The sequence below is a fragment of the Ylistrum balloti genome, unplaced genomic scaffold, assembly GCF_031769215.1.
Source record: "Ylistrum balloti isolate Yb309-2 unplaced genomic scaffold, AGI_CSIRO_Ybal_v1 Utg370840, whole genome shotgun sequence".
Taxonomy (NCBI): Eukaryota; Metazoa; Mollusca; class Bivalvia; order Pectinida; family Pectinidae; genus Ylistrum; species Ylistrum balloti.
This window is the reverse complement of record NW_026782484.1, coordinates 62,208-74,523: the sequence shown is the minus strand read 5'-3', so window position 1 is coordinate 74,523 and position 12,316 is coordinate 62,208. Positions and strand designations below refer to the sequence as shown.

Below are 12,316 nucleotides of genomic sequence, written 5' to 3'. Positions count from 1 at the left end.
AATACGAACTGAAAACCGACCAGTTTTATGCCAAGGCGATAAAAACAATCCCGGGCGAATGTTTCTCCCACATACAGTAGAATATATATTTATAATACAAAAGTTCAGAGTCCGTTTTTAAAGTTTAATATAATCGTAGTCTATATTCTATATTTACAAGCAACATGTATAAAAAACTAGAAAATTATTGTAAATGTATGGTCTATATATAGTACGTAATATGTGCGAGGGAATTGTGATAATTCCTTGAAAGTAAACAAGTAAACAATATTATGCTTTTCACGATTATGTTTACAATTGTACATTGCAAAAAAGTCATTGACTATTTATGAATAACATTGATGACAACAGTTCAGGAATCGCCGCCCAAAGATATAAACGGTAGTCCCCCCTGTTAACAAAGTTACGGTAAATAGAGGTATACGATGTCACGTGATATTTAACTCGTCGTCATCAAATAATATCAACTGTAAATAAAATATAGACAATATACGTATAACTAGGAATACTATTTTCATCCAAAGTAATGCCAACAATACAACTACTTACGATAGCATATTCGTGGCAGACCACGATTTTCTAAGCTAGATAAAGATGTGGGTACGAGTAGGTGTAGCACTTTCTCAGTTCATACAAAATTATCAAAAAGTCAGTCACATTTACAAATAACTCTACTTCCAAGAAAAAAATATCACATGCGTCTATAATATGTCTTTAAAACTATTCTACTGTCAAAAGTGTATTATTTTCATAAAAATTTCTCCTTTTTTTCATATAGATATGCACAAATTTATCCTTGTTTGCTTGAAGTGCACCAGCTGCTAGCCTGTTCAATATTTCTGTATGAATGTATAACGTTATATCATTTTATTAAATGTTTTCTTTTGATTACAGTTTTACCCACGATTGCTCGTTGTGTACTAAACAATGTATTACGGTACGTAAGCACGTGAGTCTGGGTTGTCGTACAGCAAATCACCCCCGTTTGTAAAAGCGTCCGGGCCATACCCAAAAGGCATGGCCATGGGTGGCCCTGGTGTCATGAATGTACCGCCCATAGGCTGACCTGCCATATAGGCTCCACCCATAAAGCGCTTGCTCCTCCTGGAAGTTCTTGGTTCTGTGACATAGTACGGGCGAGGGGAGCGTACGTAGACCGGATCGGAGACCATGACTGGCGGCGCTGGCAGGGCAGGAAGTCGGATGGGTACGGGTCGCCTAGCAACCATCATCGGTGCTTGTTGTTGAATTACAATTGGTGCAGGCTGTGGGACCGGAACAGGTACGGGTCGGTCAACAAACTCCTTAACCACCTGACGCTGTATGACAGGTTTTGGAACCTCGACGTACTTCACTTGTGGTGGCATCATGACCGGCTGTGGTACAACAACCGGTTGTGGTACCGGAACCTCTACAACCTGAGGGGGTGCTTGAATCATTTGAATGGGCTCCGGTCTGGCAATGGTGTAAACAGGTTCTGGAAGTGCAAGAGGCTCTCTCTTGGAAATCTCGGATTGTATGGTCAAACGATCATCCACGTACTCCACCTCCTCGACACGTCGCTTCACGATCACTTCTCGGGTACCGATGAAAAAATTCCTCACCAGCAAAATGGACATGACAAGTGCAAAGAGAATAGCTAGCACGCATGCAATGGCTACCAATGCCAATGAGTACTCGGCCACTATCGAACCGCCCACTGCCCGCGTTCCTAATCCCCTCATATTCTGTACCACAGCTACACCGAACCAGATCACGGATACCAGCCAACACAGACCTGCAAAACAAGACGTTGTATTATAAATTATACACATTTGTGTCTAGAGGAGCTAGTGTAAATAAGTTAACCAGTTATATAGTATAAAACCTGTTAAAATTACTGGAAACTAATAAAAATAAAAGATCAATTTCAATCACACGTCAATTTATTCTTCTGGTATAGAGAAGTCTTCAGACATCTGTGTTTGTTTAGAAAAATCTTAATATAACGATAGATTCTAATGGATTAACTTAGAGAGACAGTCTGTAAACTTTATCATAACAATACTTTTAACAGGTTATTATCTCACCTGCAAGTAGAGTTAGCCATGTGACGTGGAGGAGCTTCCGCTTGTCAGTAAAGCAAGCCACACAGCCACAGAATTCTGTAGGATCCCATAGAGTGAAAACAGACGTTACCATGGCAGCCAGCAGGAAGACGATGCCCAGGACGTTAAATATTATACATCCAATATAGTTACCTGAAAGAACGAAATAAGAGAATTATAGTGTTGTGTGTTTTACCGAAATATTTGAAGATATACAATAAATGAAGGACATTAGAAATGTGACGTATAGAAAAAATATATGACAATATGCTGTGAGTTATCTCTAAATATGGTCAACCTCGTGGTCACTTTAAAGTGCCATTTCACTTAAATGTCACATCGCATCTACACTGGCCTGACATCCTACTGCCATCGAGAGGGACTGGTTATGTCTGTGTACAATATGCATTTAGAATCCTTTATTACAAATTTAAGTGTGCTGAAAGAACTGAAATATCTTCAACGTCCGATAGGGATTAATCAAGAGCAGTTTAAATGACTTTAATGTCTGTCTTTGGCAGAACCAATTACTTTCCCGATAGAGGCAAAACACTTCAAGTAAATTAGGGGAGACAATTAGAAAAGTAGGGAGACGAGGAAAAAGATTCAGTGGTCTTATTCCATTGAATCAGAGGTATAATTCTGATCTAAAAAGGTCCAGGTCTGACAATAGGAAACATGATTATCTATTTCATGTCTGTTGACACATTTCTCCCAAATACAAATCCTCGGACACTTTTCAGACACGTATCTCGGAGTTCAGTTGAAACCTGATTTAAATTTGACTAACGCATTTGTCATTTGAAAAAAACAACTTATCAAAATGCTTTTACAGTCCAACAATGGTGTCTTTTTGATTATTGGAAGAGATAAGTCGTCCCATGAGACATCTTTTAATATGATGCCCCCTCCCCACTCCCTACAGCTGTACAAATTGATAGCATTTTTTCAGGGCGGGGAGCAGGGAAGTGTAATTTGTATTAGTGTCATTCTCTGTCACAAATAAAAAGTCACTTCTATGCATTTTAAAACATATTAGAAAATATGTTCTTCACCAGACTCTCAGTATACTTTAAGTTCAATTCTAACTTTAAAATAACTTATTTGTAAACAAATAAAAATAGTTCAATGACTGGCTGCAAACTCTACAAACACCGCGTCATTAAACAGAAATGTAAAATTTATGGTTGCATTTTTTTTGTTAATTTGTTGTTGTAGAAGTTGTTGAGTTGACAAGGTAATGACTGGAAATGTTTTAACTAGTATCCCATTGGGACTGGAAACACCGACCGAAATCGGGGAAATAAAGTATCAATTTTTTTAATTGGGAATAGACCCGTTTACCGGACTCTATAAATACCTCCGATTCTACACACGAGTAAATCCTTTCTGTGTTTACATTGTGTTTGGAAATCTCGCCGGGAACTCTGTGACAAGAACAGGTAAATCTAGGGCGAGAACATGATGCATGACTTTTCATATTAACAGCGGATCAGCGTTCCGTATCTTATACAAAATTCAGACGTCATTCAAACTGCACTACACACACTTATACGATAAAATGTAACAAAAAAAGTGATCAGATATGCCTCGTCTCTTCACTTCACTGTTCACATGAACCAGCGGAATTTAAGATAATGCACATTTTGTAAAGAGGTTTATCAGTATCGAGCTTACGATATGTCTTTTGTTAGTAGCAAAACTGCAACACATATAGTGATGACAACGTCAGTTTATGAATGTCGTTAAGACTGTCATAATATAGGACACATTAAATTTAAAAAAAAAAACAAACCAATGACGAAGACGTTGTCACGACGACAGACGAAAGTTTCGCCTAAACGCCTTCAGGTAAAAATACTTGTCAAACCAGATCGTCAGGTATTTTTTTTATCATGTTACGGATTTTCATGCAAAGGGTTAACGTTGCTAGATTTTATTTATAAAGCATGGAAATAAAGTACTTTAAAGTCCCCGAGTAAAGCCGCGGTCTTAGCTGTAACAAACACTTCTGAAGGCCACATAGGTCATCATAGTAGACATACGGTCCTTTAGAAAAAAAACTGGTAGTAATTGGTGTTAACTTGCCGAATAACCGGTCACATGACCCCATTTATTTCAGGTGAACTACTTCTGCCAGCAGGTTCTTTTTAACGTCTCACAATGGGAAAAGTGTAACGTAACATACAAGTAGAGCATCGAGATTAACGAACGACAACCGCAAAACGGTGCATCGAAGCTGTCTTTTTTATGCAATATTTTTTAGTTTTTTTATTTGAATAATGCAAATTTATACGTTATTGATGAGAAAATATGTTAGAATACCACGTTAAGGCGTTTTCAGTAGTTCTCATTCCGCTGATCCATATCGAGGCACAATATACCGTTATTTTCTGTGAAATGTTTCCTAGGTAGTTTAAATTTTTTTCTATGAAAACACCTGCGAAAAGAATCGGAAAGTTTTTGTTCACTGCCCTTGAGAGTTATAAGTTGTCGAGAGAATTTTACACATAAATCAGATTCCAATGAGCTTTCGGGTCAACAGAGCTTTAGTCAGCTATCGAGTTCCATTGAACTGCTCGTTTCCGTCAAACCAACTGCATTAAGACTTGTGAGACAATACACTGAAGAAACTGGGTTCGGTTCAGCATTCCATCGAGAATTCAGTATCTGCACGAAACGCGTCCGTACGTACATGCGTCTCGCCGTGCACGCGTCCGATCGAGGGCCTTTAAGGGCTATAATTTCAAAACCGTTCAACTCAACTTGCAGTGTATATTAACTTATTCCCCTAGTTGTATCTTTTGCTATTGACGACAATTTTCCTTTCCAGGCTACAACTTCGAAACTATGCCACTCACTTCCACAAAACTTTTTGTATACATTAGGTTAGTGCCCTAGTCATGTTTTTTTTATTGAGGACATTTTATCATTTATCTTTTTTTTTCTGTTACTATCAAATTTTTCGATTTATTGTGACTTCTTGTATTACTCCAGAGCTTATAGAGTGTTGCATAAATTTGTTCATGGACAATACCAAGCTCTATTCAAATCTTAACAATCAAACACAACTGATCGACATCAAAATATGCACTCTTACTATTAGTTTGATATCTATATCATATAATGTTGAAGCTGAGGCGATATAAGGAAATTTAATTGATAACTGACAAAAGAAGACTTTCCGGTGATAGTAGCAGTACATGATGACGTCACAAAGTGTTATCCACACACATATATATATCACAATTGGGATTTAACCAACAGCTGGGTGCAAGGTGGGGTGGGGGTGGGGGTGGGGGTGGGGGCAATGCCTTGTTTTGCGGTTCCTGGTAATTGAATAGTGTTCGGTATGGGTGCGTGTGACCTTCCACCTTGACTTTTCAATATACCAAGCGGTTGCAGTAAGTACGTCATTCCCATTTTGAGTATCCCAACAAATGGACTTAACTACCGACTCTACGGCAATCAAACGCTGCCATACGCATTAGAGAACGCATCCTGAATACGAATTCTATAGAGCGGCCGACAGCCCCAAGATACTACTGTAATGGGAATGCTGTTTGCTTGTTAAAGTACCTATTTTATTTATGTAAGGAATGATAAAAATAGTTACCCATACATATATTATACATATATTACGGCAAGTATTTATATTTATAATATATACATAACTATACATATATATGAAAACCTCCTGAAAGTTTGTGATATAATGTCATTTAAATTTCGCTATTTTTCTTTGCCTCCTTTAAGTGGTCAAGGTCATTTGACATTCTTCTTAAGTCTATTTACAATAGAGTACTTACCGGTGGCCATGTTTTAACAAGTAAAACCTGTTTCTGTTCGCAACCAATTTACATACCATATCGTATGACATAGCGATGCTATCCTTCAAACAGGTTAGTTTAGAGGCTAAAATTTTTACAGAAGAAATTTTTTGTCTTCCATGTAAAGGGATGAAATTCTCAACCTAATTGGGTACAGCTTCAACGCACTCTCAGTAACATGACAATGTTTAGTATTTTGAAAGCTACAGTCGATTTAGAGAGCGAATATAGCCAGTTATAGAAATGATAATGCAACGCTACGTTACAAACACATGAACACTATAATTTCTAAAACAAAAGCGAAGATGGTGATGATGCTAGAACTATATCTCGCAAAATCTGAAGTCTTCCACTATAAATAAGCTCGTGCTGTCATAACCCTGTTGTGTTCACATCTTATATAACAAAGTAAAATAACATAAGAAGTGTCCGTGTCTGGCTGCTGTGGTTCACGTGCTAGCATGCACGTACACATGCACACTCAGTCACAAATCTGAGAATGTCAATTATATAATTTATAGGAAAACAGGAAATTAAGGAATACATATTTAATGTCTTGTCACTAGATAACTAAGTAGGTATTTCTTAATCCAACAACTTCAGCTGAAATGTTATCAAGAATAATGATAACGGATGTTACAGACGGGGGACAACAGACTTACTGTCATATGAGTTAAGTCCGACGTAAGTCAGGTATGCATTGCATTGGGACGATGTGCAGGCCTCGAAAAATCCGGCAGTGTATTCGTATGGAGTGACACTAGCTACTCGTAGACGGTACCAGCCGGGGGTGCCAAACCCAACCACTCCTAGTGCCAGAATCACCAGTAGGATGCAAAACACACACCATTTCTGTATCGTTTGTGACATCTTGGATCAGTGCCCTAGCCGACCTGAGTATATCGTCACCCTCGGCCTTTGAGCGCTTACACACCTGCAATATGCAGCACCAATAAGTAAAACGGTTAAGAGCTCATTGTAAATTATATATTGACAATTTTCTTAATCAAACATGTCAAATAATGGGATAATATTAAGTAAACACATAATACACAGTAAAACTATATAGTAAATAATTGGGAAAATGTAAAATTAACATAATTATTAGAGATGTGCACGAGACACACTTGTTTGGTTTGTTGTCTCTTGTTGTTTGTTAGATCTCTCACCTCTTAGAAACGTGTTCTCTACATCACGAATTTACTTGATTAATCACGCGTAGAAGTTAATAACTGAAACTTAACTGAAACCGGATGGACAACTAACTGTCAAAGTGATCATATACGGAATTCAGTAATCATTTATTTTTTCACATGAAAAATTAAATGTTAAAGCTAAATTGCAAATATAATGCTAATGAGACACCAAAACAAACCTGATTTATAGAATATAAATCAAGGGTGTATTATCAAAGACAAGTGTGAACAGCACACAATGACCTGATGGATCGCTATGCAAACTTCTGTATCGTTACCCTAGCACTGGAGGTCAACTTAGTACCCAGAATTTACTGATTAACACAAACAAAACAAAGCATGTATCACGCCTAACGATTTCCAGTAATAAGAAACTTACCTGTCAAGTACGTGCCTGCTTACACCTACCCCAAACCCTCCGGCATGGGCACACCCTACTCGTACTGCTGCTACTACTGAGGTACACACGTGTGTGCCCTACCTATTATATTCACACCCGACTAACGAAACACTAGTTATTGTAGAAATAATGAGACCGTCGTGTACACGTACCTGTTTGAGAACCTCGCCTACCCACTGTGTAAATAAGTCGTCACTATTAGTCGATCATTGATAATCCAAAGTGAATATACCAAAACCTTCACGCCCCAGTGACTTTACTGAATGACGTCCTGGTCATAGCGGTGAGGACTCATTAAGACAAACACAACTGGTTTGGTGACTTTGTATTGGACCATCTTTTGTGTGGAGTTCAATTTTTGTATTCATTTCTTTTGAGTAATATAACTGGTTCGGCAAGGTCTATATTTAGACAAGAATGTGGTATTTCACTTTTGTACGTGCAAATTAACGCAAAAAATGTTCGAGTTACTCCCCTTCATTTGCACACTTGGCTGCTGGAAGATGTAAACATGTTATAGAAAAGAAATATCGTTTCAATGATAATTATGAAATATGCCTACTTTAGGAATATGTAAAGTACATTTGATCAGTCTGTATGATGCGACTATATGATGTCGCAAGGCATCGAGATGTAGTTACACGTTTGAACGGACCAGTGGCATCGCCGCATATATATATATACATTTAAAAAAAATTCTTTTACTTTTTTACGATAAGACATCCTCGATTCTCCAAGTGTTACGATCACTTTCGCTCTCTGCACCCCTGGAACATGTCATACCAAAATTGAAGGCACAAGCGAAGTAATTTGATTGGTTCCAGGAGACAAAAACTGACCAATCACAGACTGATATGCTCCTTTTGGAGATTAAAGTGGAGCGACACCCAACTTCAAAGTCATTACAATATAACGTTATGCGGTGCCGAGATTCGTTTGATATACATAAGAGGATCAAACCAGTCTTTTTCGTTTTGTCCACAAGGTGTTGCACACCGTACTTGCAATTCTGCCATGACATGTTGCAGGAGAGGATGACGGTTTCTTTTCTACCACAATAAGCGGATGCTATCCAAGTAACAACACTTGTCGACTTATATTGATTGGCTGAGACGGTGAACTTTGACCGGAATGGCTTAACACACTCGCGGAAAGTCAAACGTGCAATAAGTAGTTCTCGACTGTTTTGTATTACATGTATGTGAAAGTTACGATTTGTAATGAATTACGATATTTCTACAAATTCTGAAATGGTCAGTTTTGAATATTAATTAGCGGCATTTTACTACAAGCCATATAATTTTTTCTCCAAACAAAACACACCTGGGTATAGAAAAGGTTTATTCATTGTTGTAGATGCTAGGTAATATATATCTAAGGCTGGAACGTGGAATTACATTTGTATAACATCTGATATCACATCAACGATCCATTAACTACAAGCAAACAATTACATACATTGAAATAACACCCATAGGACATAAATGAAAAAGCAAAAAATTGATTATACAAATGTACACCCTCTTGATGGTGAAAAGGGTTACGAAAGCCTGTAGAGCCATTTTGTAAAACAAAACAAAATTATTTTTCTCGTTAGAAACCTCGTCGAAACGAGTTAGTAATACCATATCTCGTTTTAAAACCACAATTATCCATTTTTAACGAATTTGTTTTCTGACCAAAACTCCACGAAATGTAATAAAGTGGTGATGGAATCATGACAAAATGTAGGCCGCCGTGTGCCTTGGTAATGTCATACACCATTATTTGGATGCATATTGTGAACTCAAAACTATCACTCGAAAATAAATATATCAAAATCTCGGGCTAGATGGTTAGGGAGTAAATAATATAGTGAGGAAATTCTATATCCAGAACGGAAATTACAGAGGGGAATTAAAACATTTAACTTTCTTGGTATTAACTTTCATGTAGATTTACACATCATCCCTAGATTGAATTATGATAAAAAAAAAACTACGTTGTGTAGTTAAAATAAAGACACTTATCAATACTTGGTCTAGGAGGATCACTACAGCAATAGGCAGAATTCATATAATAAAATCATTGATTGTATTGCAATAAATCACCTATTTATTGCAATACCTAATCCAGATGAATATTTTCTTAGAAATCTTAACACAGAATTATTCAATTTCTTATGGAAAAGCAAGGTAGGTAAAACTAAAAGGGACATAGCAATAAAGAATTATATATGGTGGGTTGAAAATGATACATTTAAGGTCCTTTAACATGGATAAGAAGATTGTATATTACATCAGGTAAATGGCAGGGAATTTTAAAAACTTATATAAATATAGACATTTTTCAAAAACCTATTTTGGAAAGATGTATTTAATGCATGGAGCTAATTAGTCAAAGTAAGTGAAAATCAATCTAAGGGAGATAACTCCATTGCAACAATGCCAATATGGTACAACAAATCTTTCAAAATAAAAAAATAACAGTGTTTTCTATGGAAACTGGTTCAGGAAAGGAATAATCATAGTGAATGATCTTATGAGTATGAATAATACCAACTTATTTTATACTTTACAAGAATTCAGGCAATTTTTTAACATTGAATCAAACTTTCTTCAGTATCAAGGTCTGATTTCTGCTATTAAGAGACATCTGTCTCAGGTACAAGACAAGAATTAGAAAATGTAAGTTATCCGTTTATACCCAGCAATATACAAATATTTTTAAAACTCAGGAAAGGGGCAAAAGATTTTTATAGTTTACTTAGTAAAAATGATACTGTGTTAACAGGTAAAATGAGGTGGGAATATTTTGACTTTAATGATAATATCTGGAGAAATATTTATAAAATGCCTTTTCAAGTAAAAAAAAAAAAAAAAAAAAATACAAAATTACAGTGGTTCCAATACAGAATCAATTAGCACGTCTTAACGACTAACTTATATCTACATAGAGCTGGATTAGTAGATAATCCATATTGTTATTTTTGTAAGTCAGAAATAGAAACAGTTGAACATGCAATATGGGAATGCATTCAGGTGCAAAACCTGTTAACAAACTTTGAAACCTTGTTAGATTCATTATTTACCCCTTTTTATATTTGGTATACTTGAAGAAAATCGAATCCGATTCAATGTAGATAATCATATTATCCTTATAATGAAATATTATATTTACAAAACAAGATGCTTTCAAAAACCACTATCCTTAACTGGTCTTAAAGGCTCAATAAAAGAATCATATGAAATACAAAAATAGATATCAAATGGAAAAGATGATAAAGATAAACATAATTTTCAAAAAGACTGGGAAAATGGCAAAATATTTTAAATATCTCCTAAATTCTTATGCAGATGCTTATTGTCAACAGAAACATTATAATATCCCCCCCTCTCTCTCTCTCTGTCTCTCTGTGTCTGTCTGTCTCCCCCTCTCTCTCTGTGAGTGAGTGTATGAAAATTGAAAGGTCTCGTGTGAAAATGAATTATATATGATGTACATGTATCTATATAATGAACACTCATAAATCGGCAGAGATCCTTTGCCACTGAATATGTGAGAGAATGTTTGTGAATATGGTTGTGACTGTGGATGAATTGAGAATTGATGATTGTTGATTATGACGATGATGTGCATGATGATGAGATGATAGTTGCATGTGGTGGTGATGACGAAGATGTATATATTGATGATGATGATGATGATGATGATGGTTGTGTGTGGGGATGATGATGATGATGATGTGTATGATAAGGATGATGATGATGACGATGATGATAAATGTTCAAGTAGAAGTATTTATGCTTATTAGTGAAAGGTGAAAGTGAGTGCAAGGGAGTAAGATAATCACCAATTATTTTGTAATATATATGTCTTTGCATAAATGTTGTGAAAAAAAAGAGATGAAAAAAAAAAAAAAAAAATCAATTTTGTTGTAGATGGACTGAATACAATCTTTGACAGAAGGGAGCCATGGTTCTTTTGAAACAATGGGCCCAGGAGCTTAATAGGATAGGCCTTATACGGGATACTGAATAAATTCGTTAAAATCTTCCTTCTGTTGGAATGAATGTGTTTTGACAAAATATAGTCAGAGGCATCCTTGGAAAAGGGCGACGAATTTTGTTTTAAAAAAGATGTATCTAACATTTCTGGGGACAGGGGGTTGGGGCCAAATGACGTCCATCTATACAGTTGTGGTACCATACAACGCACTTCGTGCGCACACACGCACGATGAAGTACCGTGCGCACAACTGTGCGATAGGATGGCCCATCTTGTGCGGTTTGGTCAAAATGGTTGACCTATATTACGGATTGAAAATTAAACGGAAAATTCGTGAAGTTTTTACCAAACAGCGATCACACGAACATTGAAATTGATCCGTGGTTATAAAAGTCATTTTCAATTCGACAGTCTTCAAAATAACGCTGGACCTGCATTAATTAGTCTTATCGTATTAAGTTTCACACCTTAGAAAGTGGCGAGTAGTAGTGCCTCGGGCAACGAACGTGTACCTGTATTCGGGTATATACGTGACAGACGCGGATCAACGCAACACTGAAGATTTACCTGAGCACATATTTTTTGTTTGCAAAATGAATGAGAGAAAAAAAAAAACAAAAACAATGAAAAAAAATCCTTTTTGACTGTATGGCATTTTAAATGATTAATTTCTGTGACATAAAGAGACGTCTATCCGTACACTAAGGCTAGTCATGTGTGGCTCGTTGTAAACAAAACACTTAAAATTACGAGTGTATCTAACTATTCAGTGTGTATGTGATACATCTACAAGTGTCCAATCTATACATAAATTGC

The 12,316-nt window shown here is 36.4% G+C and overlaps 1 protein-coding gene across 1 annotated transcript; it reads right to left on the bottom strand.

Moving 5' to 3' along the window:
* Window positions 1-932: 932 nt before the first annotated feature.
* Window positions 933-6,787, bottom strand: LOC132558947 (uncharacterized). The gene is made up of 3 exons (XM_060223570.1): window positions 6,580-6,787; window positions 2,070-2,240; window positions 933-1,777 (listed from the first exon to the last, which is right to left on the bottom strand). The coding sequence occupies exons 1-3, from the start codon at window positions 6,785-6,787 to the stop codon at window positions 933-935; spliced, it is 1,224 nt and encodes a 407-aa protein (XP_060079553.1).
* Between the last annotated feature and the right edge of the window lie 5,529 nt (window positions 6,788-12,316).